This window comes from Myodes glareolus, chromosome 4, assembly GCF_982192425.1.
Source record: "Myodes glareolus chromosome 4, mMyoGla1.1, whole genome shotgun sequence".
NCBI classification, from domain to species: domain Eukaryota; kingdom Metazoa; phylum Chordata; class Mammalia; order Rodentia; family Cricetidae; genus Myodes; species Myodes glareolus.
Genome location: NC_142029.1, coordinates 63853598 through 63881466, shown reverse-complemented (window position 1 = coordinate 63881466; position 27869 = coordinate 63853598). Strand labels below are relative to the sequence as shown.

At 42.7% G+C, this 27869-nt stretch overlaps 1 protein-coding gene across 1 annotated transcript; it reads right to left on the bottom strand.

Moving 5' to 3' along the window:
* Positions 1 to 3198: 3198 nt before the first annotated feature.
* Positions 3199 to 26708, bottom strand: Mrpl3 (mitochondrial ribosomal protein L3). The gene is made up of 10 exons (XM_048416928.3): positions 26461 to 26708; positions 25318 to 25502; positions 24100 to 24191; positions 23553 to 23651; positions 18606 to 18705; positions 16671 to 16731; positions 9211 to 9319; positions 7255 to 7332; positions 5482 to 5559; positions 3199 to 3678 (listed from the first exon to the last, which is right to left on the bottom strand). Exons 1-10 carry the CDS (start codon positions 26550 to 26552, stop codon positions 3526 to 3528), a joined length of 1047 nt encoding a protein of 348 aa, XP_048272885.2. The 5' UTR covers positions 26553 to 26708; the 3' UTR covers positions 3199 to 3525.
* Between the last annotated feature and the right edge of the window lie 1161 nt (positions 26709 to 27869).

Below are 27869 nucleotides of genomic sequence, written 5' to 3'. Positions count from 1 at the left end.
CAGGCACCTCTCCTCTGTCCAGAGAACAATCTGGGGATCTCTCCTTGGACCTGGGATCCCATTTATAATCAAGTCTCTTGTAAACCCTAAAATGACTCCCTTAGTTGAGATATATTCTTCCCTGATCCCATATCCATCCTTCCTCCCCCCCTCATCCCAGTCCCCTGAGCTTTCCCCATTCCTCCCCTACTCCCTTCTCTCTAACCCTCTCCCCTTCCAACAACCCCTAGAGAAGCTAAATAAGAAGGTGAACCTGAAGAAAGCTCTGTAAATTTTAACTTGGGGGCAGAGTGGGGAACTGCTGAGCTAGGTTAAGGCTGGCCTCAGTAGGCACTGTCCAGGGTCCCTTCCTGGGTCCTCTTGCATTCATCTCAAACCTCAATGGTTGTGAGCCTTCTTTCTTGGAGAAAGGAAATCTGAAGGGGATTTTGAACCATTAAATCAATCATGTGATGACAGAGGTATCCTAACTATGTAGTTAGCGGGTTAGTAAAACAAACCACACATGCAGGGAAATGCTGCCTACTTCACTGTAGGAAGTCTGAAGTTTTTATATGACAGCTCTTCCCTTTTATCTAGAACAGTATCTTTTTTTTTTTTTTTAATACTTCCTCAGCTCTGGTTTGTTTTCCTAAACATTCATCTCCTCTGTTGCTCTGTTGGTATCCTCACCTTTGTACTATCCTTGATGGTGGTGTTTTAGCAGCAGGCAGGCTGCTATTAGCATCTTGTCACACTTCCTGAGGGAGGCGGGATCAGCAAACCATCAGAGTCAATGCTTCTGCAGTTGGCAGGAGAAATGGACGGTCTCTCAGCTTCATCATTTCAACAGGACGTCATTTTAGATAAGGGGATTTATGCTGGATGCTTGCGAAAGCCATTTATTACCAACGACCATGTGTCTCTACCAGGATTACGAAGTATTTATTTAGCTCCTTTGCAGACAACACTGCCATGGCGGAATCAACGATGCCTTCTTCTTTCTCCTTCAAAAAACAAACTCTCTAAATACTGAAACACCTCCGACCCATATGCAGTCTGCTTTTGCTAGGAGAAATCAAGATTACAACTGTCGCTTGCATTTTCCTACATGCCCCGGCCATGCCAGGTCACTGTGGCCAGCTGAGTTCGCTTATTAGCTTCTGGTGAGGTATGGACTCATTCGTTAGGATTAATTTGGCTCATCTAACTTGAAACAAACCACCTCATTCATCTACAAAGAAAGAGAAACACGTGGCATGGACCGTCGTTGGCTTTACACACCATGTTTACAAGTGGAACATGGAAGGGGAAGGCTAGGACTCAGCTAGGACAGCAAAGACATTTTGAGTCCTCTCCCTTCAGGGAGTCCTGGGCAGCTGCAGGGGCAGAATCTGAATGGCACATCTGTCTGGGGCAGCACACAGAGAGACCACTGCCATTTACTGGTCTGACAGTGGAAGAGGCCTCACAGCAGACGTAACAACATTGAAAATGAAGAACTATCTGTTGGTAGGGAGAAGGAAATGGATGGAAAATTCCCCAAAGCAGGAGCAACTTTCTCTGCTATCAGGTAGCCTCTCGTGAAGAAGACTTCTTATACAGAAAATGTGGCCATAAGGACATGAGTGTGGAGTCCCTGAAGATGCCTGCCAACTTCAGCCTCATAGCACGGCGACCTACTTCTGGGTCTCCAAACACTTGTGCAGTTTAGCAGTTTAGCCCGAGAGGTATCAGGAGCGTGCCCCCTCTTCCAGGGGCGTTTCACTACACATCTGTTACCAGGACAGGGTAAGAAATGCAAGTCCATTCCTCCCGACACACTTCCTGTTCAAGCCATTTTCCGGAGTGGTGATACTTCAGCAAGGCAGACGGCAATGAGTTTTAGATTCACACCATCCTTCCGAGGTCTCCGCCAGGGAAAAGCCAATCAGGGGGCACCACGGCCTCCTGTTTAGGAGGCAATTTCTACTGGACAGTGAGGAGTTATGTGTCTGAAGGCTTTCACAGTATCATCTCAGAGGCTCAAACAATGATGTCTCCAGGAACCTGAGCACCCAAATGCAGCTTTTTCCTCCCACACGGGTTTTGCTGCAGTGGCCAGCAGTGCCTCTACTGGCAGGGGCTTAGGCAGATGGAGGACAGAGGATGGTGCAACATCACCACAAGCAACAGATGCTCTCCTTGTGACTGACATCCTTTCTCAAACGGGTTCTCCCAACCAGCCAGACTGGTGGAGTCTGCCTTGCAATGAGAACTTTAGGGCTGACTTGGCTCGTCTGAGACTGTAAATCACAAAGCTCTGGACACCAAAGAAAACACCTGGCCATAGTTTCATCTGGATTCCCATCCATTCAAACTGACCTGTGGATCGCTGTATAGGTCACTCCCACAGGCTACCCCTTGTCTTCACCTCAGTATTAAAGGCCTTACAGTCAACTAGTACTGACATGTAAGTTCTATCCTTACCTGTCCTGTGTGAGAAGTGCTCTCAGAGTGTTCAGGTCATGACAACTGTATCATCCAATTACCCAAGCCAGGGCCACCATGGAAACAACTGATCCACATTGATTTTGGCCTTGGCTGCCCTAGCAGGGAGGCCCTAGAAGTCTAAAAAGTAATGGCTCATCCTTGTCCAAGCTAGTGACCTTGACCAGTTGGCTTCCTTATTATTAGACAGTCTGGCTGTGTAGCTCTAGCTGGCCCTCAGCTCAAGCTCATGACCTTCCTCAGCTTCTCTAGAGCTGAGATTACGGGTCTGCTTATCAGCTGGTCCTCCTGAGGGTTATGGAATTAAGGCTAGTACTGTCCCTATTTTACTGCTTATAACCGGCACACGTGTTGGTCAGAATGACTAATTGGACTGTAGCCTGGCTACAAAAAAATGATCCCTGATTTCAAGACAAAACCCTGAAATGGCATTTCAGACCCAAATCAGCAGCCAAGGACATCTAAGAAGTGACACGCCCACATGCTTAGAGTGCTCAGCAGCAGAGAGGAGCACGGCTCACCCTGAGCAGGCCATGCTGGGGCTACATGCCCACCCAGTGCTCATTTGAACAAACAGGTTTCTGTAACTTAGACTGAAAACAGAATCCTCCCTTCGTGTTTCTGAACTCTAAAAGAGCGGCACTCTTCTAAGGAAATGATCTCTTTGCTCCAACAGGCAGCAGTGTGGTTCCCCCCGGGTTCTATGTTTCAAAATCACACTTTAAGGGATACATTTTTTAAATAAGAGTTGTTTATATATTTTAAAAAACCCTTAAGATAAACATAAATGTGTCTAGAGAGCTACGTCTACAAATGGCAAAACATTCTGTTCTTTGTTAACTGACAACTTTAACAAATCTAATCCATGTGATTACATTATTTAAGGTAGTAATTTTGCTAATCAGATTGAAGTGAGGAGTGAAAGATGCATTTGTTTCCTTTGATAAAAACAAGAGCACAGCATCGTACTAAGCAGAGGAATAGGATCCCTGGTTCTATTACTGTTCTGGTTCATCGAGCGCACAGAGCACAGAAAGTTCTGCCATGCCAGGGACATCAGGCAAATGTAACAGAAGGTGCGCTGGGCTGCAGCACGTCCTCATCATACAAGTCTTCGGCAAGTTCTTCTTCATCTCCATCAGGAAAGTACGTAGGGAATGGCAGGCTTTTACAGTGATCCTTATATGCGGGCAGCGTAGAGTCTTTGACCTGAGGGAACAAAGAAAAAATTCTTACTCATAAATGATACCAATTATGGTATTTAAAATTACCACTAATAAAAAATATCTGTTACTGTGTGTTTGAACAGGAATGCAACCACTCCATTCAGAGGTGATCAATGACTCTACTGTTGCTTCTCTTTGTATTCTATTAAACTTGATTAATCAATTTTCCTCAACTGAACCAGCTACCTCACAAGAATGAAACCAATTATCACTTTATACTTACAATATCTCGCATGTATTTAATTGTCCAGCAGAAGGGATATTTTAAAATCACATCGCAATTATCTTTTAAATCCACATTTATTTTTCAAATATGAAGGTCTGGTACTAAACACAAATTTAATACCTAATAATTATCCATTTTATTATCTACTCCTTTGATTTGTTTTTATTACTTTGTTTTCTATACTTACAACCAAATTTTGAAGGCGAGGCTTAAAAATATGGAATTTTTAGTTAACTCTAAGAGCATGAAAGGAAAACATGACTTTTATTAAAGAAATTAGCTTACATTTGGCAAAAAGCATTTTTATTAAGAGGTTAAAGTCAGAATGACAGCAGCAACAGGAAGAAAGCCATACGTGTTTACAGCAGCTCTGAGAACATTTTAAGGCCTAAAATATTTCAAATTATGTCTGGATTCATAGCTGACACATTTTAGTACAAATACTGATATGAACTGATATGATTTAAAATGCTCTATTTTAGTTCTGGATATTAGTGAGCTCCACAAAACTTCCGTATACCTCATTCAGGGAAGGAAAAATACACTTAAATACATAGTAAAATAGGACATATTCATTTTAGCAAGAAGAAATGAATAATAGTCAAAATGACAGCTGCGAGGAACACTAAGTGCATAAAGACAGTTCTATCTTAAACACCCTCATTATGATTGTTCCAAGAAATGATCAGGACATTGCCCAGAAAAAAACCATCAAGGACAGTTTTGTTTTGGTTTGGTTTTTCAATTCACCAACCTTAGACTCAGCGTTAATCAGGAAAACACCCAATAAGAAAACTATGTGCTTTTTGATAAAAACTGTCACACGGGGCCCAAGTAGTGACTCCACAGTCACACTTACACTTTTATAGATCTGAGGTTTCCCATAACAAATCACTGATGATGTTTTCAGTGTAGTCAATATATAATGCAACAGTTAAGACTGAGACTTTCACTTGTTTCTGTTGGAAATCGATGGCAAATGTTCTACGTTCACTCAACCATGAACCTCCTAACACTCAGGCAGCAGCTTCTACCCTGCAGTACAAAGGCTTGTCTGAGTCTGCACTGTGGGTTTTACTGGATAGAAGTCTCTGGAAGCTCCCAGGCTCTACTTTACTCTATCTGGTCAACATGGTAGTTATATTTACTTTTCCCCTTTATTTTCAGTTTTGAAAAGGACAGTAGATGTTTGGGGAGGCAGGTGTGACAGAGTGATGCTGTCATTGGGAGCCCTGGCCCTGGTCACCTTTCTGGGTCATGATTCCCACCATAGAACTTCTGGTTCTTTTGCCCAAAGCAAAACTCATCTACTCCTGAAAGGACAGAGGAATAACGACATTTTGGCACCGGCTCCTTTCTTTCCCCACAAGCTCTTGGCCTCACAACTGCAGTGTGCAGCTATTTTGTAGTGCTCCTCTCACTGGGGCGCTGCTCCAAGGACACCGAGGCAGAGAACACGGAGCGAAGGACAGACGCTTTAGAAGCTACACATTCAGGTCAAAAGAGAATTGAGGGAATCTATGCACATGAACGAGTGGTAGGAATGAGAGTCATACACACCTTCACTAAGCAGTTCCTATGTCCAGGCACAGAGCCGTTCACGTAGATTATGTTGTGCTTCGTGTTCACTCTCCACACCTGCACATGAAGCGAACAACTGGTGAGACATAGAAGCCCCAGCAAAGCAGCAAACGCGTCACTAAAAGCCAAGAAAGTCCCCACAAAGCTGTGACCACACCTGCTACCGAAGGCCAAGCAAAGGCTGAAAAGCTCTGAGTCTTATTTAGTGACTTAAGATCGCAGTCCGTCTTACTTTAGGAGTGTGGCGGCTGATGGTCACTTCAGCTCCATGGAGTCGCTTACACCAAGACAGACACGTGGAAATTCAATTCTGGTTTGGTTATTATTTCTTTTCTACAACTAGCAACTGGGAATTCATACTCATTGAATTTAATCTCTAAAATAAGCCAGGCAAGCAGACTGCCTTTGAAACTGTCTCAACATGGAGGAAAACACACACACACACACACACACACACACACACACACACACACACACGCACATTGGTTTAAAAAAATGACAGCAAGAGAATAAATGGGCTATCAAGGTATTAAATAACACCACACAGAAAACTGTGACAAGCAGATGATCTAAGGGAAAAATAGTAATGGCGGGAAACAGACTTAGACTTATCTGATAATTAACTTCAGGTGTCAACGTGACCGGGTTAAGGAGTGCTAAGAACAGTACTTTTGGTGTGCCTGTGAGGGAGTCTGTGTGTGGACTTTCATCCAGCAGGTGAACACCATCCAATCAGCTGGGGCCAGAATAAATGAGAGAGAGTAGTACAGGAAGCCCTGCCCCCAAGTCATCTGAGCTCCAGGCTCCCAGACTTCAAATGCAGCACCTGTCCATGCCCCTGCCTCATTCTCAGGACTTCTGCTTTAGACTGAGAATTCGATCACTGGGTTCCTAGCTGAGGTTCTGGACTAAGTCAGGGCTAGAGGTATTTCAGGGGCTCCAGTCTGCAGGAAGCCTATAGTGGGTTTTCTCAGCCTCATATAACAATCATAGAAGGGAATCCTAAAAATAACCTTTGTTTACCTATCAGGTTGTCTAGTTGAGCATCCAAAGTCACCTGCTCTGGAGAAGTCCAACAGAATTATATAAATTCATGCAGAATCTATACATTAAATGTATGTAGAATCAACATGTGAAGAACATACATAAAATGCAATAGCTACTACCTCTCGGTGTTGTTGGTATGGGTAACTTATTTTGTCTTTTCTCAGATTAGTAGATTAAATATAACTTCTCTTTTAACACCCACTCTCTGAATATGCCCCACAAGGCAGGGCTCTTTTCCCCTCTACTGGGACTGTCCTCTCTGTTCTTTACCCACATCTGCCTCACTCACACACCTGACACACAATCCAAGACAGCTCAGCAACACCCTTCAACTTCTCTGTTGAGAAGTGTCCGGGAGCTTCTGTTCTCTTTATAAAGGAGAAGATTCAATCTAATGCTTAGAGTCCCTTTCCTCCTGCAGGAGCTTGTGAAAATATTCCAGTTCAAATAGTAAGGCACTGTTTCTTTCTTTTCTTTGTAACAAGTATCCATTTCATGGCTTAGATGTGAAATGTAACTATGCAGTCCCCATTACAGTACACCTCAGTTTCATTTCCTTTGAATGAGTCTAACTCCACACCTACAAACCAACCACACACCTCACACCCCTAACAGTGGTGAAGCACACTTGCTCAGGACACACGCGGACACTGGACCCTCTAGGCCTCTGCATACAAGCTTACAGCCAGTCCTTTACAGACTCACCTTCAGTCCGTACGCTGTCCTGCTCTGGTTTCCCATCTGCCCAGGCATTTTAGTTCCGGGCCAGACTCTGGCAACATCCTGAACAACAAAAACAAAGGTCACTCTTTCAGTATTTCTGATTCTGAACAGTACAGAGTAAATCACAGTAGACACCAGAAACAAGAATGATGAAGTTCTACTCTTCCAAATCCTTTATTCAGCTAGGTCAGTAAAGAACTGAAGACAGATGTTTATCTATTTACTCCTATGTTAGAACACAGTCAAAGAAGGAAGGCATGTGACAATTCTGAGTGCTTGTGAGAAAACTCCAAGAAAACAGACAAGAATCTTGTGACCTCAATTTCTTCAGAATACAGAACTGTTCTTGGAGTGTTTTGTGCTCCTCCCAGGTGTGGTGACAGGAGCGAGGTCACGTCAGCTGTTGTTATTCATGTGCTTCTCTGGAAAAACATGTTTTTGCATGCAGTGGCTTGTCCTTGTGACTGAATAGTTTCTCATGTGACTCCTCTTAACCCTCAGAGTATAACTGTCTGATGCTCTGAATAAAGTTGGCTATTGCATGAGACTTTAGTCTGCCTTGTTTTTAGGCCCGGCTCTCCCAGGTTCACGGTGCCCATCAGAGCAACAGGCACTCCTAGGTGGGAAACAAACACAGATGAAGAAGCTGACAGGAGACAAACTCATTAGCAGGAATACTAACTGATCTAACACTGACAGGGGTTAGAAATATAGCAATAAGAAACACAGTAAACACAAACATACCACATCACCATGCCAAGGGAAACCAGTGGGCTGCTTCCCTGATTTCACCTCATCCCATTTCCTGGCTTAATGGCTCCCCACCCCTACAGCCTGAATGGGCTTCTTCCTCACCCGAGAGGCTACTTTTCTTGATTCATGTTATCTGCATCATTAGAATAATGTTCGTCTAGCTCCAGCTGGCTCTGAGAATGGATACTAATCCCTCTTCTGAAGCAATCGAATGTAAAGTGAGGGGCCCACTCGCCGGGCTCTTAGTGAGCAAACAGTTTTGTGGGGCAGGCACACTCTCAGAGGCTGACACTCCCTAGTGGAAATGATGACCAGCAGGCAACTATGTTAAAATGTCGAGTTTTAACCAGGGTTCTGCTCATTCCTCTTCACTGTGTTCCCAACACTGATTTTGATTTCCTGGCATTCTTGTGAACAGATTTCTCTTCTCAGTAGACAGTACAACAAAAATTCCACTTCTTGGTAATACAACCTGTTAGGTGAGAATTTGGTACCTAAGGGAAACTATGATCTCTTTCTTACTGAGAAAGAAACAGAATATGTAACCAACCACCAACCATTACAGGGACTTTGTATTTACTCTGAGGCTCCAAAGGTTTTATTCAAAAGCTCCCTAGGCAGTCTCTGCTCTACCTCTTGGAAAGAAACACTGAATTAGCAAAACAGAGGGTCTTTTCTTCATTTCTGATGCTATTATTGTTTATTTCTCCGTTAATCTCAATGCCCCCCTCAACACACAAACACTATAATGCTATCCTCGACAATCTGTTGTTTCCCCCAGGGCAAAAAAGTATGTGAACCAGTAAATGGAGTAGCTACGTGCAGCTGCCTTAGTAATGCAGATAGGACACTAGGAAAGGTAGTAACAGAGAGTGCTGCCCATGGGTATTTATGCACTAGAGAACTGGGGGAAGCTAGCCTACAAAAGGGGACAACTACAAGAATTCCCCTGAAGTCAGGTTAAAGTCATCTGGCCTGACCCTACAAATAGCAAGCAGTCTGTGCAGAGGCTGAGAACCTGGCAATAAGCAGAACATCACTGCTAGTCTATGGCTAATGCCTGCATTCCGAGCACGTCAGAAGCTGAGCCAAGACAGTACTGCAAGTTTCGGGCTAGCCCGGGCTACAGAGTGAGACCCTGCCCACCTCCCATCTCCCTCAGTGAGCAGCGCTATTTATACTTACTCCAGTTGAAATAGCTCCAGGTCTCCTGTGAGTCTTCGTTTGACCATGAGAAGCAGGTTGGCCTTTAAATCCCCATCTTTTCATGACACCCTGAAAACCTTTACCAATACTGGGGGAAAAAGTTAGAATTTACATAATGAGTGGAGTATAAGATATTTCTGACTGTACTTTCTTGACAGCACCTTGGAGTTCTAACAAGACTTCTTATCTAAATAACCAGAAAAGGCCATACCAGCCAAACTGCAAATGAACATTCCTTCGTCTGTCTTGGCTTGCACCTCCCCCTGGAGACTAACTCTGTCTCAAATGTTAGGTCAAGACTGTGAGACAATAGCAAGCTAAGTGTGGGGAATTTACCTAGGAAAGGTTCACCCTTCTAACCTTGTGAGTCTCCTAACAGACACAGCAGGCAGCCCTTAGGATGGGCCCCACAGGCCCCTCAGGCCCCAGTCTCCTAGTATTTATGCCGTCCTTAATCCTCTTCCCAGGAGCCTAGGACTGATTCAGTCTAATGGAAAAATATGCTAGGAGATGAGCTGTCAGTCTGAGGTTCGCTTAGCAGAGACTCCTCTGGTACTCTCTCCTCTCACTTCTCAGGCTCTGCAAGAAGCCCCTGCACTAAATAAGCACCTCTATGGAGCAGAAGGCAGCGAGGGCAGTTCCTGTCAGCAGCTGAGGCCCTGCCGCCGCTGCCAACAGCCATGCCACTGAGCATGGAGGCAATTTTCCTTTAGTCAGGGTTCAATGTAACTATGGCCTTGTGAGGGACCCCGAGCCAGATACAGCTAGGCAAGGTATGCTGAATTTCTAACCACAGACACTGAGGTTGTAGGTTTATTTAAGCCATTGTGTGAGGGCTGCAAGGCAGGGAGCAACAGATGGGGCACAGAACAGAGCACTGAATAAATGCACCTCTAGACTGGCTCTGCCACCTACAAGGGTGAGCCTTTAGCACGGTGGTTTGCAACCTTCCTCATGCTGCAACCATAAAATTATTTCATTGCTACTTAATAACTGTAATTTTGCTACTGTCATAATTCATAATGTAAATAAACATCTGATATGCAAACCCAGATGGGTCATGACCCACAGGCTGAGGATCACTGCTCTAGATGCTGGGAAAGTAGTTTTCGAGGACACCAGATGGATCTTGATCTGGGCCGAATAGGAAGCTGGTGGGAAGGCAAAAGTAGAGAAGACAGTTTCTTAATAACCTAAACACTATTCTTAAGCCAGATGGTGGCACACACATTTAATCCCAGCACTCAGGAGGCAGAGACAGATGGATCTCTGTGAGTTTGAGGCCAGCCTGATCTACAAAGTGAGTTCCAGGACAGGCTCCAAAGCTACAGAGAAACCCTGTCTCGAAAAACTGAAAAAAAAAATTTTTTTTTAAATGAAAACACTTTGTTGCAAAGTCTGTTAGCTAAAGAAACAAGCTAATGACACCAAGGTTCTATACTAAAGTCCATCTGTGCAGGTCTGAGGGACTTGTAGGTCTATTACAGACATCATCTACATGCTCTTAAGGTGGAGATTTTCTTTGTCTTTCACCGGACAGTGGCAATATACTTTAACGCAATATTGTGTAAGTTTCAACAAAGTCAGCTATGACTAGACATGCACTTTTCAGACCAATTACAAAACAGCATAAAAACCACACTCTTTCTACAAGGACTTTGCTACACATTAATTAACAAAGACTCATCAGACAATGAACTGAAGAAAGCCCCTTGAATAACAGCTTTAGATAAGTCAAGAACTGAACTTGAAAACAATTAGAAGCTAGAAAAGGGGTCCAACAGGCATGCACTCTCAAATCACACATCAAGACTGGTTTCTGCCAGCATACACTACTCTTTCTTCCCTCAATAACTACAAAAATAAGTCGTCCTAACAAAAAGCTAAACTAGAGTGTAGCAAATTCAATGAAAAAGGTACTGTATAATCTTATAGAGAGATGCATTCCAAAGAGAAGCTATGAGAATCAAATACTGAAATTGTGCCTCAGATATTATTAATATTTTCACTTAACAATAAATTTTAGGGCATATTTGCAAAGTAATGCAAAAAGCTTAGCAATTTACAAATGAAGAGAAGGAAGTGAAGAATAATTTGAAAGTATTCTATCACTCAGCAAGCAGCAGCTAAGAGCAGCAGGGGAGAGTGGCCAGCAATACTCATCTTGAAGGAACACGCTTTAAAAATACCACATTCAAACATGGCTGCCTCTGTAGACGTTCACTACTGCCTCCAGAGTTCTCAAACTGATTATCTGCCTTAAAAAGACAGCTGAGTGCATGCACCAGCAAACGCAAGCAGGTAAATTACAGAAGATAATTGAGCTCATTTTAGAGTAAATGATTACAAGATGAAAGTGGTACCCTCAAAGTGCTAATTATGTGTCAGCTAATTGCATATTGTTTTTCAGTCTGGTCTGGAACACTTCATGAGCTCCACTGTGTACAACGGGAACCTCTTCAGTAAATAACCTTTAAACAAAAGGCAGGACCACGAGTGACACGACAATTACTGGCTTCGCTCAGGGTGCAGAGAGAGTGCACCTGTTGATCATGGGAGGCACAGGTAGCGAGCCTCTGGCTTCTCTCAGCTGCTATCCAACTTGAGAACAAAAGGAAAGCAAAAGCAAGGAATGAACAAATCTTTACTTAGCCTACTCTGGTGCGACTCAAATATAATACTTTTCTGAGTCACAGAAGAGAAACTTAACAGAAATTTATACATAACACAGATGCCCACCTTCCTTGCCCTCCACCTACTGTGGGCCTTTGCTTGCTTGTCTGTCTGAGACAGGGTCCATGCTGCAGCCCTAGCCTGCCTGGAGCTCACTGTCTAACTCAGGCTGGCTCAGAACTGACGGCAATCCTCCTGTCTCCAACAGTGTTGTGTTTGTAGGTGTGCACCGCTCATCTAGCTATGTAGTTCATAGCTAATGTCTGCAGAAATAAATCAAATGAAAATTCAAATCAAGGAGAATGCAATTTTAGATATTTCAATTTTAGTGAGGCTTATGTGAAAACAAGGAAAACAAAAATGAGTTTATTGAGGATACTTACACTATTTACAAAGTCGTTTACAAACAAGAAACCCTCAGAGGTCTCACTTAGAAGAGTACTGCCCACCCCTTGGCCCAGGCCCCCATATGGCTGCATACAGGGCAGAGAGGCTCTGGCTTCTCCCAGCTGCTATCCAACTTGAGAACAAAAGGAAAACCAGAGCAAGGAATGAACAAATCTTTACTCAGCCTCCCCTGGTGTGAGGACTTACTTAGCCCAATGACTAGCTAGAGAGGTGAGCTAACACGACTACTGCTGTGTCATGGGAAGAAAGGAAAGAGAAAAGGTTGAGAGGCCTACACGATCAATCGTAGACTCTTCCAGAAGGGAACGCATGATTTACCGCTTCCCGATGAATTCTATTATCTCTAGAGGTTAATGGGAATTTCATTCCCTGGCCTTGTCATGTCAAATGCCCAAATACTGATGACCAACAGTTTTAAAGTACCCAGCAGGTATTTCGCTACACGTTTTTAATACTTGTACCTGGGGCAAACACGTCTGAGGCAAGGAGAGACTACGTATCTGCTCTGAACCATCTGTGCTCAGTGTTCTAAAGACCATCCACAGTCCCATCCCCAAGTCTCTTCCTTGTTACTGGCTTCTGTGACATCTCTCTCCTTTTCTTCTCTTTTTCCCTCAAGTTGTAACCGATTTTTCTCTTCAATTAGTTTCTGGAATTTTCTCTGAGATTAATCTAATCTAAAAATGCAAAAGGTTTTTTTTTTGTAAAATAATTTTTATTATGAAATCGTTGCACCTACTGAAGAACGGAGACTATAATGAAGCCCGAAGCATCCATCACCCACTGACAACTGCTGACTCCAGGCCTGCCATGTTTCATCTGATTCTCTTGCTCTGCAATTCCAATAGGGTACTTAAAGCCATCTCCAGAGAGTCTATCATTTATATCACAAGTATCGCAGTAAGGAAAGCTAAGGACACGTTCAAACTACAAAACCACACTATGGTTACCAAAATTTAAAAAGTGAATGACTTCTTAACATCAAATATGCAGCCAGTGTTCAGAGGCCCATGCTCTCTTCAGAGGGCTGGTCTCTGCCCTTCTTTGGTTCCTCTTCACCCTGCTGCCATCAATGTACACTTTGTGGTTTCCTTAATCTTTGAGATACACTTTCTCCTTAAAGTCACATGGAAAGGCAGTCTGAGCATGATGTTTCTGATTCTCTTCTCACTATAGTCTAAGTCATGGATTGGCATAAGTTAGCATGCGCAACCTGGTTTTGTAAATAAAGTTTTATTGGTGGTACAGAAAGGCACACTCATTTACGTGTTGACTATGTCTGTTTTAGAGCTATTATGTCAAAAGATGTCTGATATGTTAGACGGTATCAGATTTGAACTCTTAATGATTTCATGTTTTCTGTTCATTTCTCAAGGTTTCTTCCCAAGGTGGAGCTTTCCTTTTAAACTAAACAAGGAGCAGTGACAACATGGGGACGGCGGCCAATGCTCCTGAGCAGGTGGTACTCAGTGCCAGGCTTGAGCCAGGAACTACAACAGTGGTTCTCAACCTATGTGTCATAAGCCCTGGGAATCAAATGGCCCTTTCTGAGGGTTGCCTAAGGCCACTGAAGACATAGGTATTTACAATTCACAACAGCAGCAAAATTATAGTTATTAAGTAGCAATGAAAAATGTATGGTTGGGGTCAGCACAACATGAGGAGCTGCTGCGGCATCAGGAAGGTTGAGGACCACTGCTCTCGGTTGAGGACCACTGCTCTCGAAGCGCTCACATCAAAGATGAAGTAGAAAGAGATCACGGAACTTGCCTTGGTCACAGAGCTACTGCGGCGATGACTTTGTTCACCTGTTACTTTCTTGCTGAATTGATTTTTGCTGCTTGGTAGGTTTACATTAGGAAAGCAACTATAGATACACAGATAGCCACTAAAATATGTTCAAACAACAAAGCAAGAGACAACTCTGAGACAATTCCTCCCAAACTCTAGCCCTCATCTCAAAACAACCACCCACCGTGCCTTAGAGTGACTCCTGAGAGATTATCTCCTTATAACCCGGCCACTCGTTGTTTCACTAATGTCTACAAACTTACTGCTCTGAACAGCTAGAAGATCAATTATTGAAAATGAACGAGAAATAGAGGACAAAGTAGAAAAGTCTGTCCCCACATCAGTCACAGGAGGAAGGGAACGAGAGGATACAGAACCTATACTCAAAAGACAAGTCTCCATCCATAGTTAGAGTGGAAAACAATACTCCCACGGGCTCTGAAGGTCTTAAATTCTAAACAGGGAACTGCCCTCCAAATGAGAAGCACTGGGGGATGTGCACTAAAGAACTTATAGGAAAGAAGAAAAACAAGCAAATCCATATGTGCTGTCCAGACACCCCACAGCCCAGGAAGTCAGTGGCAACGAGGATGAGTCACACGGCTACGGAGCCAACAATGCACTCGGAAGTTCAATCCAGTTCCATGTGAGCAGTCAGTCCACAAGCATTTAAAGGCACCAAAGGAATGCAGTAGCATGCTGACTAGAAGTGGAAGCACTTGGCACAAGGTTACGTAAGATCCAATGCAAGGCAGTCTGCATGAAGATGCACAGACCAGAATGCGGTGTGCTTCCATGGGGGTAGCCCATTTCCTACACAGAAATGAAAGGAAAGCTGAGCTGCAGCCGTGCAGCAGCGAGGACCTCCTCCAAGCGGTCCTCCTTTCTTCCAGAGCTGACCAGCACTGTTTTAGTCCTAAGGCGATCTGTTCTCCCAGCCCTTATCTGCTAGTTAGACAAGGGACTGCCAGATAATTTCAAACCATCTTGTCTTCTAGAAATAGGACCTTACAAAGGAAACATTCTCCACCCTTACTTGATACACAAAACTGGAGTTATCAAAAGAAAAAAAAACCAAAGACACTCAATAAGTAGCATACGAACTGAAAACATCCACTGAGCACAGGTATTTGAAAAGCTAAGCTGCACACCAACCTAGTCACAGTCGCTGACCAAGGCATCTGACTTTGCAAGTCCTTTCAAGGTCTCCATATGCCTTGCAAGTTATATAATGGAATTCACACAGTAAAGTTCACAGAAGTGCATGGTATCTTATGATTTGTAATAATTCATAAACTTAAAAGTAAAATAATCTACTTTATAACCCAAAGTCTTCACTGGCTAATCAAACCAAAGGTTAGAAAAATTGAATAGTGTCACCAAGAGAGAAGTCAAGTGATCTTACTAGCTTCAGTAACTAGGGAAACAAAGGGGACATGGTCAGAATCTCTAGAGATTTTTCTAACTGCCGATCTATCCCATGTCATTTCTACAAAGCTGGACAGGCATAAAGGCACCCAGAGACTTCTGAGGTGGCCCATGTATGACATGAGGTGGGCATGGTGTGGAAACTAAGCCCAACACTCACCAGGTTTCTCCGGGGAAAAGCAGCTGTTTGGTCGTCACTATCATAGAGTCAATGCAAACAAACTGCTCTCTTCCAGAGTCTATGGACACCTTTACCTGTCAAAGGGCTCTTGGTGAGAATGCCCTGGTAGGCACTATCATGTGACTAAGAAGTAAACAGACAAAGGACTGCAGCCAGAATCCATGAGGAGAGAACAAGAACTGACAACAACTGGTGCCCCTGTAATTTTGGCCGTTCTAGGTCGTATGAGTTCCAGCAGCCAGCAGGAAGCAGTTTCCAAACATCTACACGGACTTGGGTACTCTATTACAGCAGTAACTTCTCTGAGATCTAGAGAGTTCCTAGAATCATACAGACATCACACCATGGGGCAGAAATGGTTAAAGATTCTAAAATACTAGCCCAGTCTAAACGAATCAAAGGCAGCGTTTCTGTTAGAGCAGCAGTCACATACAGCAGTCTTACCAGCTAACACAAGAGTCAAGCTTCATGCTCCGAAAGAGACCTGAGTGTGGAATTTCCTCTAGTTTCTGATAAAACAACTGCAAACAGGTTTCAGTTACACTGGAACACTTAAACACAACAACCACGTTCACAAACAGTACAAAATCTTATTACTCCAAGTAACTGGAAAGAGGACACCCAACTAAACCACTCCGTGGTCACACAGAAGACGCCAGCCCTGCTCAGGCGTGTTTCACAATGGAAGTGCATGCTGTCCTGGTCTTCAAAGCAGACCTAACAGGGAAAGCACTTAATTCATGGAGCCCCGTATCTGGAAGCACACATCTCAGTTCACCGGATGGAAACTCTGCTTGGAACTAATCCAGTGCTCCTTTAAAACTGAGCCAGCGACTTTACAGAGAGGCGCTGAGAGCATGGGTTTTTATTCACTGACTTGAAGGACCGCACTTTCACCCACTGATCTTTAACACATGAAGAAACCAAGCCAAGGAGAATTGCAGTGCTGAAGACTTACGTTTTGGCTGTGACATCCACATACTGTCCAGGGCGAAAGTGAGCAGCATAAAGAGGGGTCCCTTTATAAAAAGGAGAAATCATGTCATCTACAGCACAGAAAGGACTATTCACAGACCCTTCCCCCACAGAGCTCCCAGCTGTGCTTTCAAATGCTTGGAGATCATGGGCAGTTAAGGAACATTAGAAATACCCAAACGATGGAGCTATCCACAAACAAGTTCTAGCTATCACTGAGAAGGCTGAGGGACAATGGAACCATGTTCAAGGTGTACATGCTAGAGTGAGCCACCAGACCACATCTGACTAAAGCACTTTTATGAGCTCATGAAGCACCGGTCAAGATGAGTGAGTCCTGTGGTCATCCAGTTCTGCTGGCAAAAAGATTTAATGGTGGTCAGTTGTCCCAGTGAATAAGCATGCTGAATTAAAGTATATTATCCATTTCACACAAGGGGAAAAAAGGAAAATATGAGAAGAATTAATGCAATGGAGTCTAATGCAATCTCCATCGTCCAGTGGACTATGAAATACACTACCTAGATTCAGCCTCTCCTTTGCTGACTACTGATTACAGTGGGACATTCAGACACCACCTGCCATGTCAGATTACTTCTGTTCTAGGCACAAGCTGAACAAATCTTTCACCTGGCAGAGGCCTAGGTCTATGGATTAGACAAAACCTGCCCTTACAGATACTCCTAAATCTATATTAGAAATATGTATAAGTCACAGTCCTGACCTAAAAAATGTGTTATTTTTTGGTCAACAGTACATCATCAATTAGGAGTCAAATTAAATTTTAAAAAAAAAGATGACAAAAATGAGAGCCTAATGCAGCTGAGAACGGAACTGAAAGCCAGTTTTAGTTTGTTTAATTAGTGCACAGGCAGGGTGTAGTGGTATTTAAGAGAGCAGTTGCTTTAAGGTAAGATTAATCTAGGGTTGTTAGAAACTTCATTCTATGTATGCCAAAACATCACATTATACTCTACACATGAATACAAATGATTTGTCAATCAAAACTATTAATTAAAAAAAATTAAAGGATTACAAGGGACCTCATTTTTGCTAAGCTGAACAACTCAAACTGCTGTTTGACCATCACCACCTCACAAAGATGTAATTTAATATGGTTTGAGCTACAGCAAAAATTAATGTGGACTTGACTTTTATAGTCATCCTAGACATGATCAGAGACATGATCTTAGACAAACCAGATATGTTAATATCAAAGTGGATACTCAAATTTGCTTCAGAACAAATCCTTTATATTTCAAGTGGAATATATGCCCAATATAAGTCAGATCAATATCCACTACTTCAAGTCTTTACAAAATTTTTATAATCCAATTTATTTTCCTTAAAATTAAAAAAATTACACTTAAAAAATTTACTATCTTCTTGCTGCAATTCAAGTTCAAAAACTGAGGAGCTCTCTTGAAGGTCAAACCACACCAAAATATCGTACTTTAGTAGCCGTATGTGTTAGTAAAATCACATGTCAAACCTTAATTTGACATTCCACAGACGGAAATGAATCTTCCCCAGGGGTTATGTTTGGCCACTCTCCTTTCAAGGCTGTATTTCTCACTCTCCAGGGGAGTGTACTATTCCTAGCAAAATCCTAGCCTGCAAATCAGGAACATTTTAAAGCTAGAACACTGACTTGGAGAGGCTTTTTAAAAAATGTGACACTCCACATTAGCAAACAAGAGCTCCTCCCTTCTCAGGGAAAACAAAGAGAACCCTACAGCTTTCCCCATTTACCAGAGACAAAGACTTGCTTGTTCCTAGTGACTAAATCAGATAGGTTTTATATTTAAAAATAAGTGTTTGGGACTTTGTGTTTTGTTAGCTGTATTGAAAGGGCTGACATTAAACAAATCACATATTTGGGTATTTTTACCTCCCTCCTCTCCCGACCTCAGATTACCTGGCTTAATTATAGCATTATCTGTCACATGAAAGATTTTAATTGTCTGTTTCGGTGGTAATCCAAGTTCTCGGTAAAATTCCAATATGGAATCAGGTTTCTAGAGGGAAAAGTGGCATATATAAGTAACACATTAACAGTACAAGGGGCCTGAAAGCAGAGACCCAAATCAAGATACAAACACCCAGAAAAATAAAAATCAAAGCACATTTTATTTCCCTACTGAACCAACAGCATCTAAGTTCCTGTTTACAGGAGATGAGATTATATCTAAGAGCAAATAAACGTACTGCTTAAGATCCAGCCAGGTGTACAAGTCTCAGACAGAATGGAGGCCTTGCTGATCTGAAAGCACACTGGGCACTGGTCACAGGTCCCTGGTCTACTAGTGTCTGTTCATGGACTTGCGTGACTTGCCCTCTTAATTACTCAGGCCTCCTGAATTACTGTCACCTGACAACCCCTCAGTCTATTTTTTTTTATTCCTTAAACCTTTTATCTATGTCCATAATGATACACTTAATTAAAAATTGCTTAAATCATCTATACCTGCAGTTCAGTGGCAGTGGACTGTATTCTGAACACGGAGGACACTGTTCTAATGGAGCTGTGCAGTGAACACGGAGGATATGGATGCTCTAATGGGGCTGTGCAGTGAACACGGAGGACATGGATGTTCTAATGGGGCTGTGCAGTGAACACGGAGGACACTGTTCTAATGGGGCTATGCAGTGAACACTGTTCTCTCGAGAAGCTACTGTTCCCTCTGAAAGACAGATTCTACCCTTGTTCTCTGCTCTTTCCCTTATCTCCTGCTGAGAATACCAAAGCTCCCTTCTTCACTCTCACTCGCTCTTACAAGAGCAAACACTGAAGCTTTCCTTACAAATCTGGCTCCTGGAATTACTTTCCTGATGTTTCAAATTCACACGCATTTCATTTAGAAGATTTCAAATTTGCTTTTGACATTCACATAGTTCAGTTGACTTATAAAGCACAATATTATATTATTAATATTGAACTTGGAGTGTATCAAGAAGCTTCTGAGAAAAACCCCTTACATTTGGGATAAAATGATAAATGAACATCACAGCCTATATTAACACTAGGCTCAAGCATAAAAAGGACTAAGAAAACATATACATCTTAATTACTCTTTAATTTCACTAGAAATGAATAATTGTTTCAACTAAAATTACAGTATTATAATACTAGGTCTAAGGACGGAGGATTGAAGTAGTTTTATTTTTTTCTTATTGTCTATTTTTATCTTTTTTGTTTGTTTGTTTGTTTGTTTTTTAAGACAGGGTTTATATGTGTAACAGCTCTGGCTGTCCTGCAACTCACTCTGTAGACCAGGCTGGCCTTGAACTCATGAGACCCACTTGTACCTGCCTCCTGAGTACTGGGATCAAAGGTGTGTGCCACCACTCCCAGCTTTTTTTTTTTAATCTTTCCTTGGAGAAAAAAAAGCTGAGGTTGGGGGGGAACAGATGCAGGGGGTAGGAGAAGACAACTGAAAGATGAGTCAGATTTGGGTGCATGGAGTGGGGTTCCCCACAAAAAAAAAAATCAATAAAAAATTAAAAAATAATTGATAAAAGAAAACTAGGTCTTAGTCCTGATAAAAACCAAATGCTCAAATTAAGCTGAAACCAGATGCAAGGTAACAGTCTGGTTGGTCCCGCCTCCTTTCCCCTCTAAATTTCCAAATAAATGATTCAAAAAGGCAATTTGGAGGCTGACAGTATTGTCACACATGGGTAACCCCATCCATGGAGCTGTCTTCCCTCTGAAGAATGTCTCAGCAATTATCCTTCCTACAGTGAAAGCACGGCTCTGCTCCCAAGATGAATTGATTTAATCAACTTTTAGGGCTACTTAATGTTCTTATGAAGAAACAGTATGTACCACATCAATTTTTATTTATAAGACACAAAAATAACAAAAGCAAACTAGTGTAGTTTTTTAGAGGTATAAATTTTTTGCAGATTAAATAAACACGATGGTTCTTGCCCTATCATACACAACACCATTTTAATCAACCTATTTTGATTGCCCAACTGTCCAATATTTTCTATTCATAGTCTTGTAAAAGCAAGCCAACCAACAGTTAAAAACAAGACCCTTCTATATAGTCAATCTGTTTGCAGCTTCCCTGAGGGCAAAACATGTAAGTAGCCAAGGTATTTTTAGTTTGGAAAAATCTCTTCTTTTTAAACAAAAACACTTATAAATGGTGAGTGCTTCCCAACCTGGCAAAGCAACTTTTTCTTCTTGTTGTTAGCTCAGATCAATGACTCAGGGTAACGGGTTTTACTGTGGTAATTCCATACATGCATAGCACATACTTTGATCATGTCTCTTCTCATTGACCTCTCCCCCTTTGCCCCATCTCTAAAGCCTTTCTTTGTCTCTAGCATACCGTTGAGAAGTTTAGAGCTCACAAAGTTCATGTAGCTGAGTGGTCAGCATTTACCACAAGGAAAAGCACTCCAATGTCCAAATTCCCCCGCTGCAAATGATGGAAGGTTTATATACATAGGGGAGGGAGAACAGCAGTCTTGAATGTACAAGTGGAGTGCTATCATTTCTGAAAAACTTTAATTATTGGTATGGACTGTGCTACATTGCAAATATTCTTAGTGTTTGATTGATAATACATCTTTATTATTAAAAGTAAAAGAGAATATATTAAATTGTGCTTCCAAGTGAGTTTTCTTTGAGAACTAAAAGATTCTGAGAATTGATATACATTTCAGAACTAGAACAGAATTCAAAGATCTCCAAATTCTACTTTTATGAGTAGGGCATGGAGGACTGGGGTGGGGGATGAGACAGGGTAAGGGAAGGATGTGAGAAGGCAGATGAAGATGAACTAAAGGTAGCACCCAGGGTCAACCCTGTGTTCCCCATCACCTCCTATTTATTTTAAAAAATGTTAATTCATTTTTTATATATGTATAAGTGTTTTGCTTGCATGCAGTATGTGCACCATGTGTATGACTAGTGCCTATATAGGACAGAAGATAGCATTAGATGTCCTGTGATTTGAGTCACAGATGGTCATCAATTGCCATGTAGTGCTGGGAACTGAACTGGGTCCTCTGCAAGAGCAGCTAGTGTTCTTAACCACTGAGCTGTCTCTGCAGCCCTGCTAGCTGCTGTATTTGAGGAGGCACTATTTATATATCTTTTGGAGCAGAATAAACTGTCCCAATATAATGCTTAATTTATAATTATCAAGAACAAACTGTCCCAATATAATGCTTAATTTATAAGTATCAAGAACATAAGGTCATGGATTTACAAAATTGATAATGAAAATAAAAATGACAGTAGTCGTATAAAAAACAAATGGCTCCCACAAGCACTCTTTTTACACTCAGTGTTTGTGTCTGTTTCCTCCCTGCGAACTGCCTTGGCCCTCTCCAAGGTGGACTGTCTGTCTCCAGTTCTGTGGCTGCTGGATTTATGCTGATTTATGGGATGACTACCTCATTCATCCCTCTTACCAGTCTGAGGGGTCACAGGGGGTTAATATCCAGAAACATGTAAGTACGCAAGGCTGTGGAGTCTGCCCTGCTCTTACCCGTGGTCGGTCAATCAGTCTTGACCAGTGACTCCACTCCTCCACCCCAGAGGCTAAAGTGATCATGTGTGGTAATGACTGGATGCAAGAGGCTTCACATGATGTCACTGGCATACAGTAAGCCCTCAAAAGAAATTAACTGTGACAAGCACATACATGCTGTGTAGCAATTTCCTCTGAATGACACATTCCTTCCAGGGAGGGGGCACTCATGAAACTCAAGAGCAAACAAACCTTGCAATTTCCAACTGTATTCGTGAGGATTCACAAGGCCTTCCTGAGCCCATGACAGCACTGGTCAGCCCACTGCATGCAGGAGATTTTCTCAGCCTGGAGCAGTCCACACCTGGTGCCATGAGCTCCAGGCTTGCAGACTTGGAGCTGTTACCCAGCCTGGGCTGGACTGAGCTGCCCAAACTCCTGTATGCAATCTTCACTCATATGCCTCTAAGTAACCCTGTGACGGCACTGGTTTGCCAAGCTGGCCTTGGTTTTTGTCTTTGGTCTGCTGTGGGCTCCCTATTTGCAGGGAGTAGATGTTTGTTTGTGTCTCCTCAGGAAAACTTACATAGCTTACAAGAAATATTTGCTACTTGTTATGGGTACATCCTGATTTTTGCCCATGTTTATTTGGTAAACAATGAAAAAACTGTTTGGAGATGGTGCTGTGTTCTAGTCACTTACTGGTGACCTCCACCTCGACTTCTAGGGTTCGGTCTGGGACTGGCAGAGGGTATTAATTGCAGCATTTCCTAACAAGCTACATATTCAGCACCCTGTTAACACTCTACTTAGGAAACAATGCTTCGCTAAAAACAACCTGATGTGGGTTCATATGCACTCCAATGCACTGAAAATTCCGTCTCAAACACACAATACTTTTTATAGACTTTTGGTTTTAAGTGTTGAACTGATTTTGTAGAGAAGGAAAAAGGGTAAAACGTATGATATATGCTTTTCTATATGTAAAAAAAAAAAAAACCAAAAAACAAACCACACTAAAAAACCAAAACTGAATAAACAAAGACAAGATTTACCGAGCATCTATGAAGACCAGGCACATCAGAGTACCTCACTTAGTCCTGCGACAAGCCCACTAGGTGGACAGTACCTTTAGTCCCCTTACAGATATACAAACACTTCATCTTATGAGGGCAAATAGGCTTGAAGGTGGAGGAAGAAGCACTAGGCCAAACCCAGGGTCTCTCAGGGTCCAGAAGCCTCTGCTAGCCTGCCTCTCCCAAACAGTCCTCAGGGAAGTCGCAGTTTGTGACTATAGAACATTCTTCAACCGAAAGCAGGCAGAGCAGAAGCTAATAAAATGTGCTATTTTAGGTATGGGAATATATACTTACATAGAAGCGCGACACGGTTTTCCCGCCCACAGTTAGGGCTGCTGTTTTTCCATTATAGCTTTCCTTGGGAGTGTATTTTAACACATGACAGTCTTGTACCTGAAAACAATAAAATCCACAAAACTCAAGCTTGTAGTGATTCCCCGGCCAGCATGAGGCCTCATATAATTAGAGTTACTTAACTCATTATCCATGCTGACAGTCAGCAACGTGATCACAGATACAATCAGGGACTGTGTAAAAGTGATGGGCTTGAGCTATTTTCTAAGAATGGATTAAGTTGGAGATCTTTGAGGATCTGTTATCCCTCTCTGCCAGAGCACTGCTCCAGGTCTCCTAACTGTACTATGGGAAGACTGGTTTAGGCCAGACTCCACTTCCCCAGAACCATCAGAGGCCAAGTTCTTCATTATTATCTGTCACATTTCCCTTTACCAATGAGTTTTCTGTCCAGGATACACATTTCAACCATTACAGCTTATGTACACAGATCTTGGCACACACATAGATGTTCCTATGTATTCTTCTATGTTCTATGTTTTCTTACCTGAAGTAATGTGACTGCATGCCGTTGACCATCTTTGGTCCATAAAGGCATCATGCCCAGCTTCAGGGCGACAAGGCCAACTCTGGAAGAACCTGGCAATAAATACAATATATTCAAAACTATTTACAGATTTAAATATCTTTAACTATATCAGGCACAATATACTGGTGGTTAATAAATGTTTATAAAATAAGCATATGTTAAACAATTCTAACACTCAGTTTTAAGATAACAGAATTAATACAGAGCATATAAATCTATCATTACTCTTTCCTAGTTTTAGATCCTGTCCAACATAATTTATCAGGAAACATCAGCTGGGAAGTGGTGGAGGCACACACCTTTAATCCTAGCACTAGGGAGGCAGAGGCAGGCGGATCTCAGTGAGATTGAGGGCAACCTGGTCTACAAAGGGAGTTTTAGGATAGCCAGAACTGTCTCGAAAAACCAAAAATCTATTCAAATTCTAAAAGGTATTAGATGTTAGATGGTCTTATACTATACAGATGCCACAGGCTGTCCTACTGAAATGTACTCTATTGAGAACTTTTGGAGGTAGGAATGTTGCACGGGCAAGGCTCTGAGTTTGATTCCATGAACTACATAAGCCAGGCGTGAGGGTAGATGCCTGTAACCCAGCACTCAGGTGGTAGAGGCTGGAAAATCAGGAGTTCAAGGCCACTCTTGACTACTGAGAGCTCAAGCCAGGCTAGACTTGAACTTTTGTCACTAAACAATTTAAGTGTCTCAGTAACTTCAGAGGCCACACGTTCAACAGGAAGTGCCCCATCCTGCTTGGTCTGGTTCCGCATGGGTTTAGAGTCACACCAGAAACAGAGCTGAGTGTGGAACTATGCTTATCCAAATGGGTACACAAGGATTCCAACTGAAAACAGCAGTGCCAACACAGGACATTTTACACTAGGCTTCTCCAACCTTTTCTTCACGGCATTTCCCTTTCATTTTACAGTCTTTGTATCTAAGGGTGGAAGGTCATATATGCGGAGGGATTTTCCTCTCACAAAACACCTTCCTGAGGAGGTCTTTCACTAGCAGCAGATGAGGAGTTTGGAAATAAGCTGGCAAACCAAAACAGACTGAAACCAACAGGCTCAAGAAATGGAAGTCTGAGATGTCAAATTTATAAAGCAGTCACCACTCTCATGCACCCAGCCATATTGTAATTAAGAGGTCATGTTTTGACACCCCCCAAATCACCTGGTTCCCAAGGATGTAAAGGCCACGGTTCATCTTTCAGGGGGTTTAGTTTACTTGCTAACTGGGCTTTATTTTCATCAAAGACCAGCTGCTTAACGAATGAGGCATTTTCTTCAGAAAGATGCTCACCCCACCAAGTGCCACTCTTGCTGTGGCGAGTTCTCACACAGAACCAGATGTTCGTTCTAAAAAAAAAAAAAAAAAAAAGAAAAAATCGAAAAACAACAAGAAAACCAAATCACTACTTCCATTTAATGTAGGGGAGGCCACTGTGTTAGGATAATTACTAAAGGCCCCAGGGAATGGAGTGGACTGTGTAGTTTCCCTAACATTTCTTATGAGAACCCTGGGGCTTCCACTTTCATCAAGGTTAGCCTGAAGGCTTTTCCGCTGCCTCTGCAAAGAACGATCTTACCTAAACACATGAGGGGATACTAGCCCAAATAAATGTGTATTTGACAGTCTTAGAGCCAATGGAGCATGAGGCAAGCTGGATTTTCTCTCAGTTTTCCTCCTCCCTGTAATGACATGGACTACGCTAAGAAACCAAATACACAAAGTTTTAGAAACAAAACTAAAACCCACGAAATGCAAACCTCTGACCCGCTGACACACCAAGCACCAAGAAGGATCTTAGTGAGCTCTGAGGCAGAACAAAGTGTGTGTAATTCTTGCACGTAGTGGGCCAAAACCTAAATGAACCTTTGGGTAGTGGTAGTTAGGAAGTTTCAGCTTGGAATCGAGAGTGATTTTCTACCTATGAGCTGGGTGATTCTGGACAACCTATTTCCCTTTGGTATCAGCTTTACCTGAAAAACTGTTATGATAGTGGTCTGCTCACAGGGGTCTGGCTACAGGACACACGCCTAATACGACACTTAAACTCGTATCGTACAGTGCACACTGGTTAGAAGATATTACTGCTGCTGATAATAGTCGCAGCTAATAGCTAATTTCTTAAACATTAAAACGCTACCCCTTCGAGCCTCTGGATTAAAAGATCCTTTCTTAATCGGTGCCACACCCCTGGACACAGGACCCCTTCCTCTTCTAACAGACCGTCTGCGCCGGGCCAAGTCTCTGTTCAAGGTCACAGCCGTGATGGCTGCGCACCCCTCCACCCTCTCTCTTGTCCATACCCACCTATTCCCTAAGCCCGGGGCAGCACCTAGGCCTCTGGTGCTACAGCCCAACACCTGGGCGCCTGCCTGGGCCAGCAGCCTACAACCCGGCATGGAGTGGCCGGGCAGGGATCGGCTCGCGACTCCTGCCGGCGCACCGCCGCGGAGCTTCCAGCGAGTCACCAAACCGAGCACCACGCGTTCGAAGCGTCCACGGGACAGTAGTCACGCCGCCGGATCGCCCATGCCCTCTGCGGAGGAAGAGAACAGCCGGGCCACTTCCGGTCCGTTTCTCAATGCGTTCCGGGCAGAGGCCACTACTCTGAACTATGGTTCCGTCTCCAAATGGACCTACTTAGCCAATGGATGCGGTGATTGACTTCCCTTTAGCGGTGGGAAAGAAAATATTTGGGCTTTAAATTTTAGAAGAACGAAGCAAGAAAGAATCAAACTTTCTTATGAAGCTAAGGAAAGAGAATTCACTTCCCAAAGTCCCCACTGTGGGACGGGACAACTTACCGTGCTAAGTGGCAATTTTATATTGGTTAATCCTAGGAACAGTCCCAAAGAGGAGTTTTTTCTATATTATAAACAGGGGGACACAGACTTAAATTTTATGTTCATGCCAACAACAGATGGGTAGAGTTAACACTGAATTAAGGCTGGAGTGTGTTAACAATAGAATGGGACCAAAACCAATAGAATGAAGTGCGACTTTCAAGGCTGGGCATAAATAGTTTCAGGCAGTTCTTTGACTTGTGAAAGATCTTGAGCTTGAAACATCCAGAGAAGAGGTTCGTGGATTTGAGATCAGGTGTGATTGCTGCAGAAAATAGTATTATCACAAAGTTTCAGAGTGATTGTGACGCAGCTACCGATGGTTCCTGTGTCTTCTACGCCCCAGGACTGGCCCACCATGCATGCCCTGTACATTCCTTTTCCTACTTCAAAAGTGCCTTTCCTGGTTAGATGATCAGATGAGTGTCTTTGGAAAGGCAGAAATATCAGTTTGGCCTTTTCAGCATCTTCTTCCTCCCTCTCTCCGTCAGTCCCTCTCTCCCTCCCTTCCTTCATTCCTTCCTTTTTTGTTTTCTTTCTTGTTGAAGATCTGGGTAGCCTGGCTTAAAAGGTTCAGGGAAGGACCTCGCTACAGCTTGAACTTGTAGGCTCAAAATCCTTACTTGTTCTTCCATCCCAATTAGCACTGTTGTGGGCCATGCCTCAGTAAAATGTTGATCCTTAGAGAAAATAGTGCATCTCTTCATCCTAGCTACTTGGCTTCACGGATATTTAAGATAGGCATTTTCATTAAGTCCTGACATATACTATGCATGAGAATAAGAAAAATTCCCTACTATCACCAGTATCTAGTATTTTGCATGCCTATAGTGTACAATAACATGTGCTCGATATTAGTCAATCTCTTCATTA

Excerpts from the sequence above, each read along its gene's own strand:
- Mrpl3 (XM_048416928.3), bottom strand. The coding sequence starts at position 26,552 with ATGCCGGGTTGTAGGCTGCTGGCCCAGGCAGGCGCCCAGGTGTTGGGC. Across the intron at positions 25,503-26,460 it reads GCCCCGGGCTTAGGGAATAG|AACGAACATCTGGTTCTGTG; the intron begins GTGGGTATGGAC and ends TTTTTTTTTTAG. Across the intron at positions 5,560-7,254 it reads GGACAGCGTACGGACTGAAG|GTGTGGAGAGTGAACACGAA; the intron begins GTGAGTCTGTAA and ends CTTCATGTGCAG.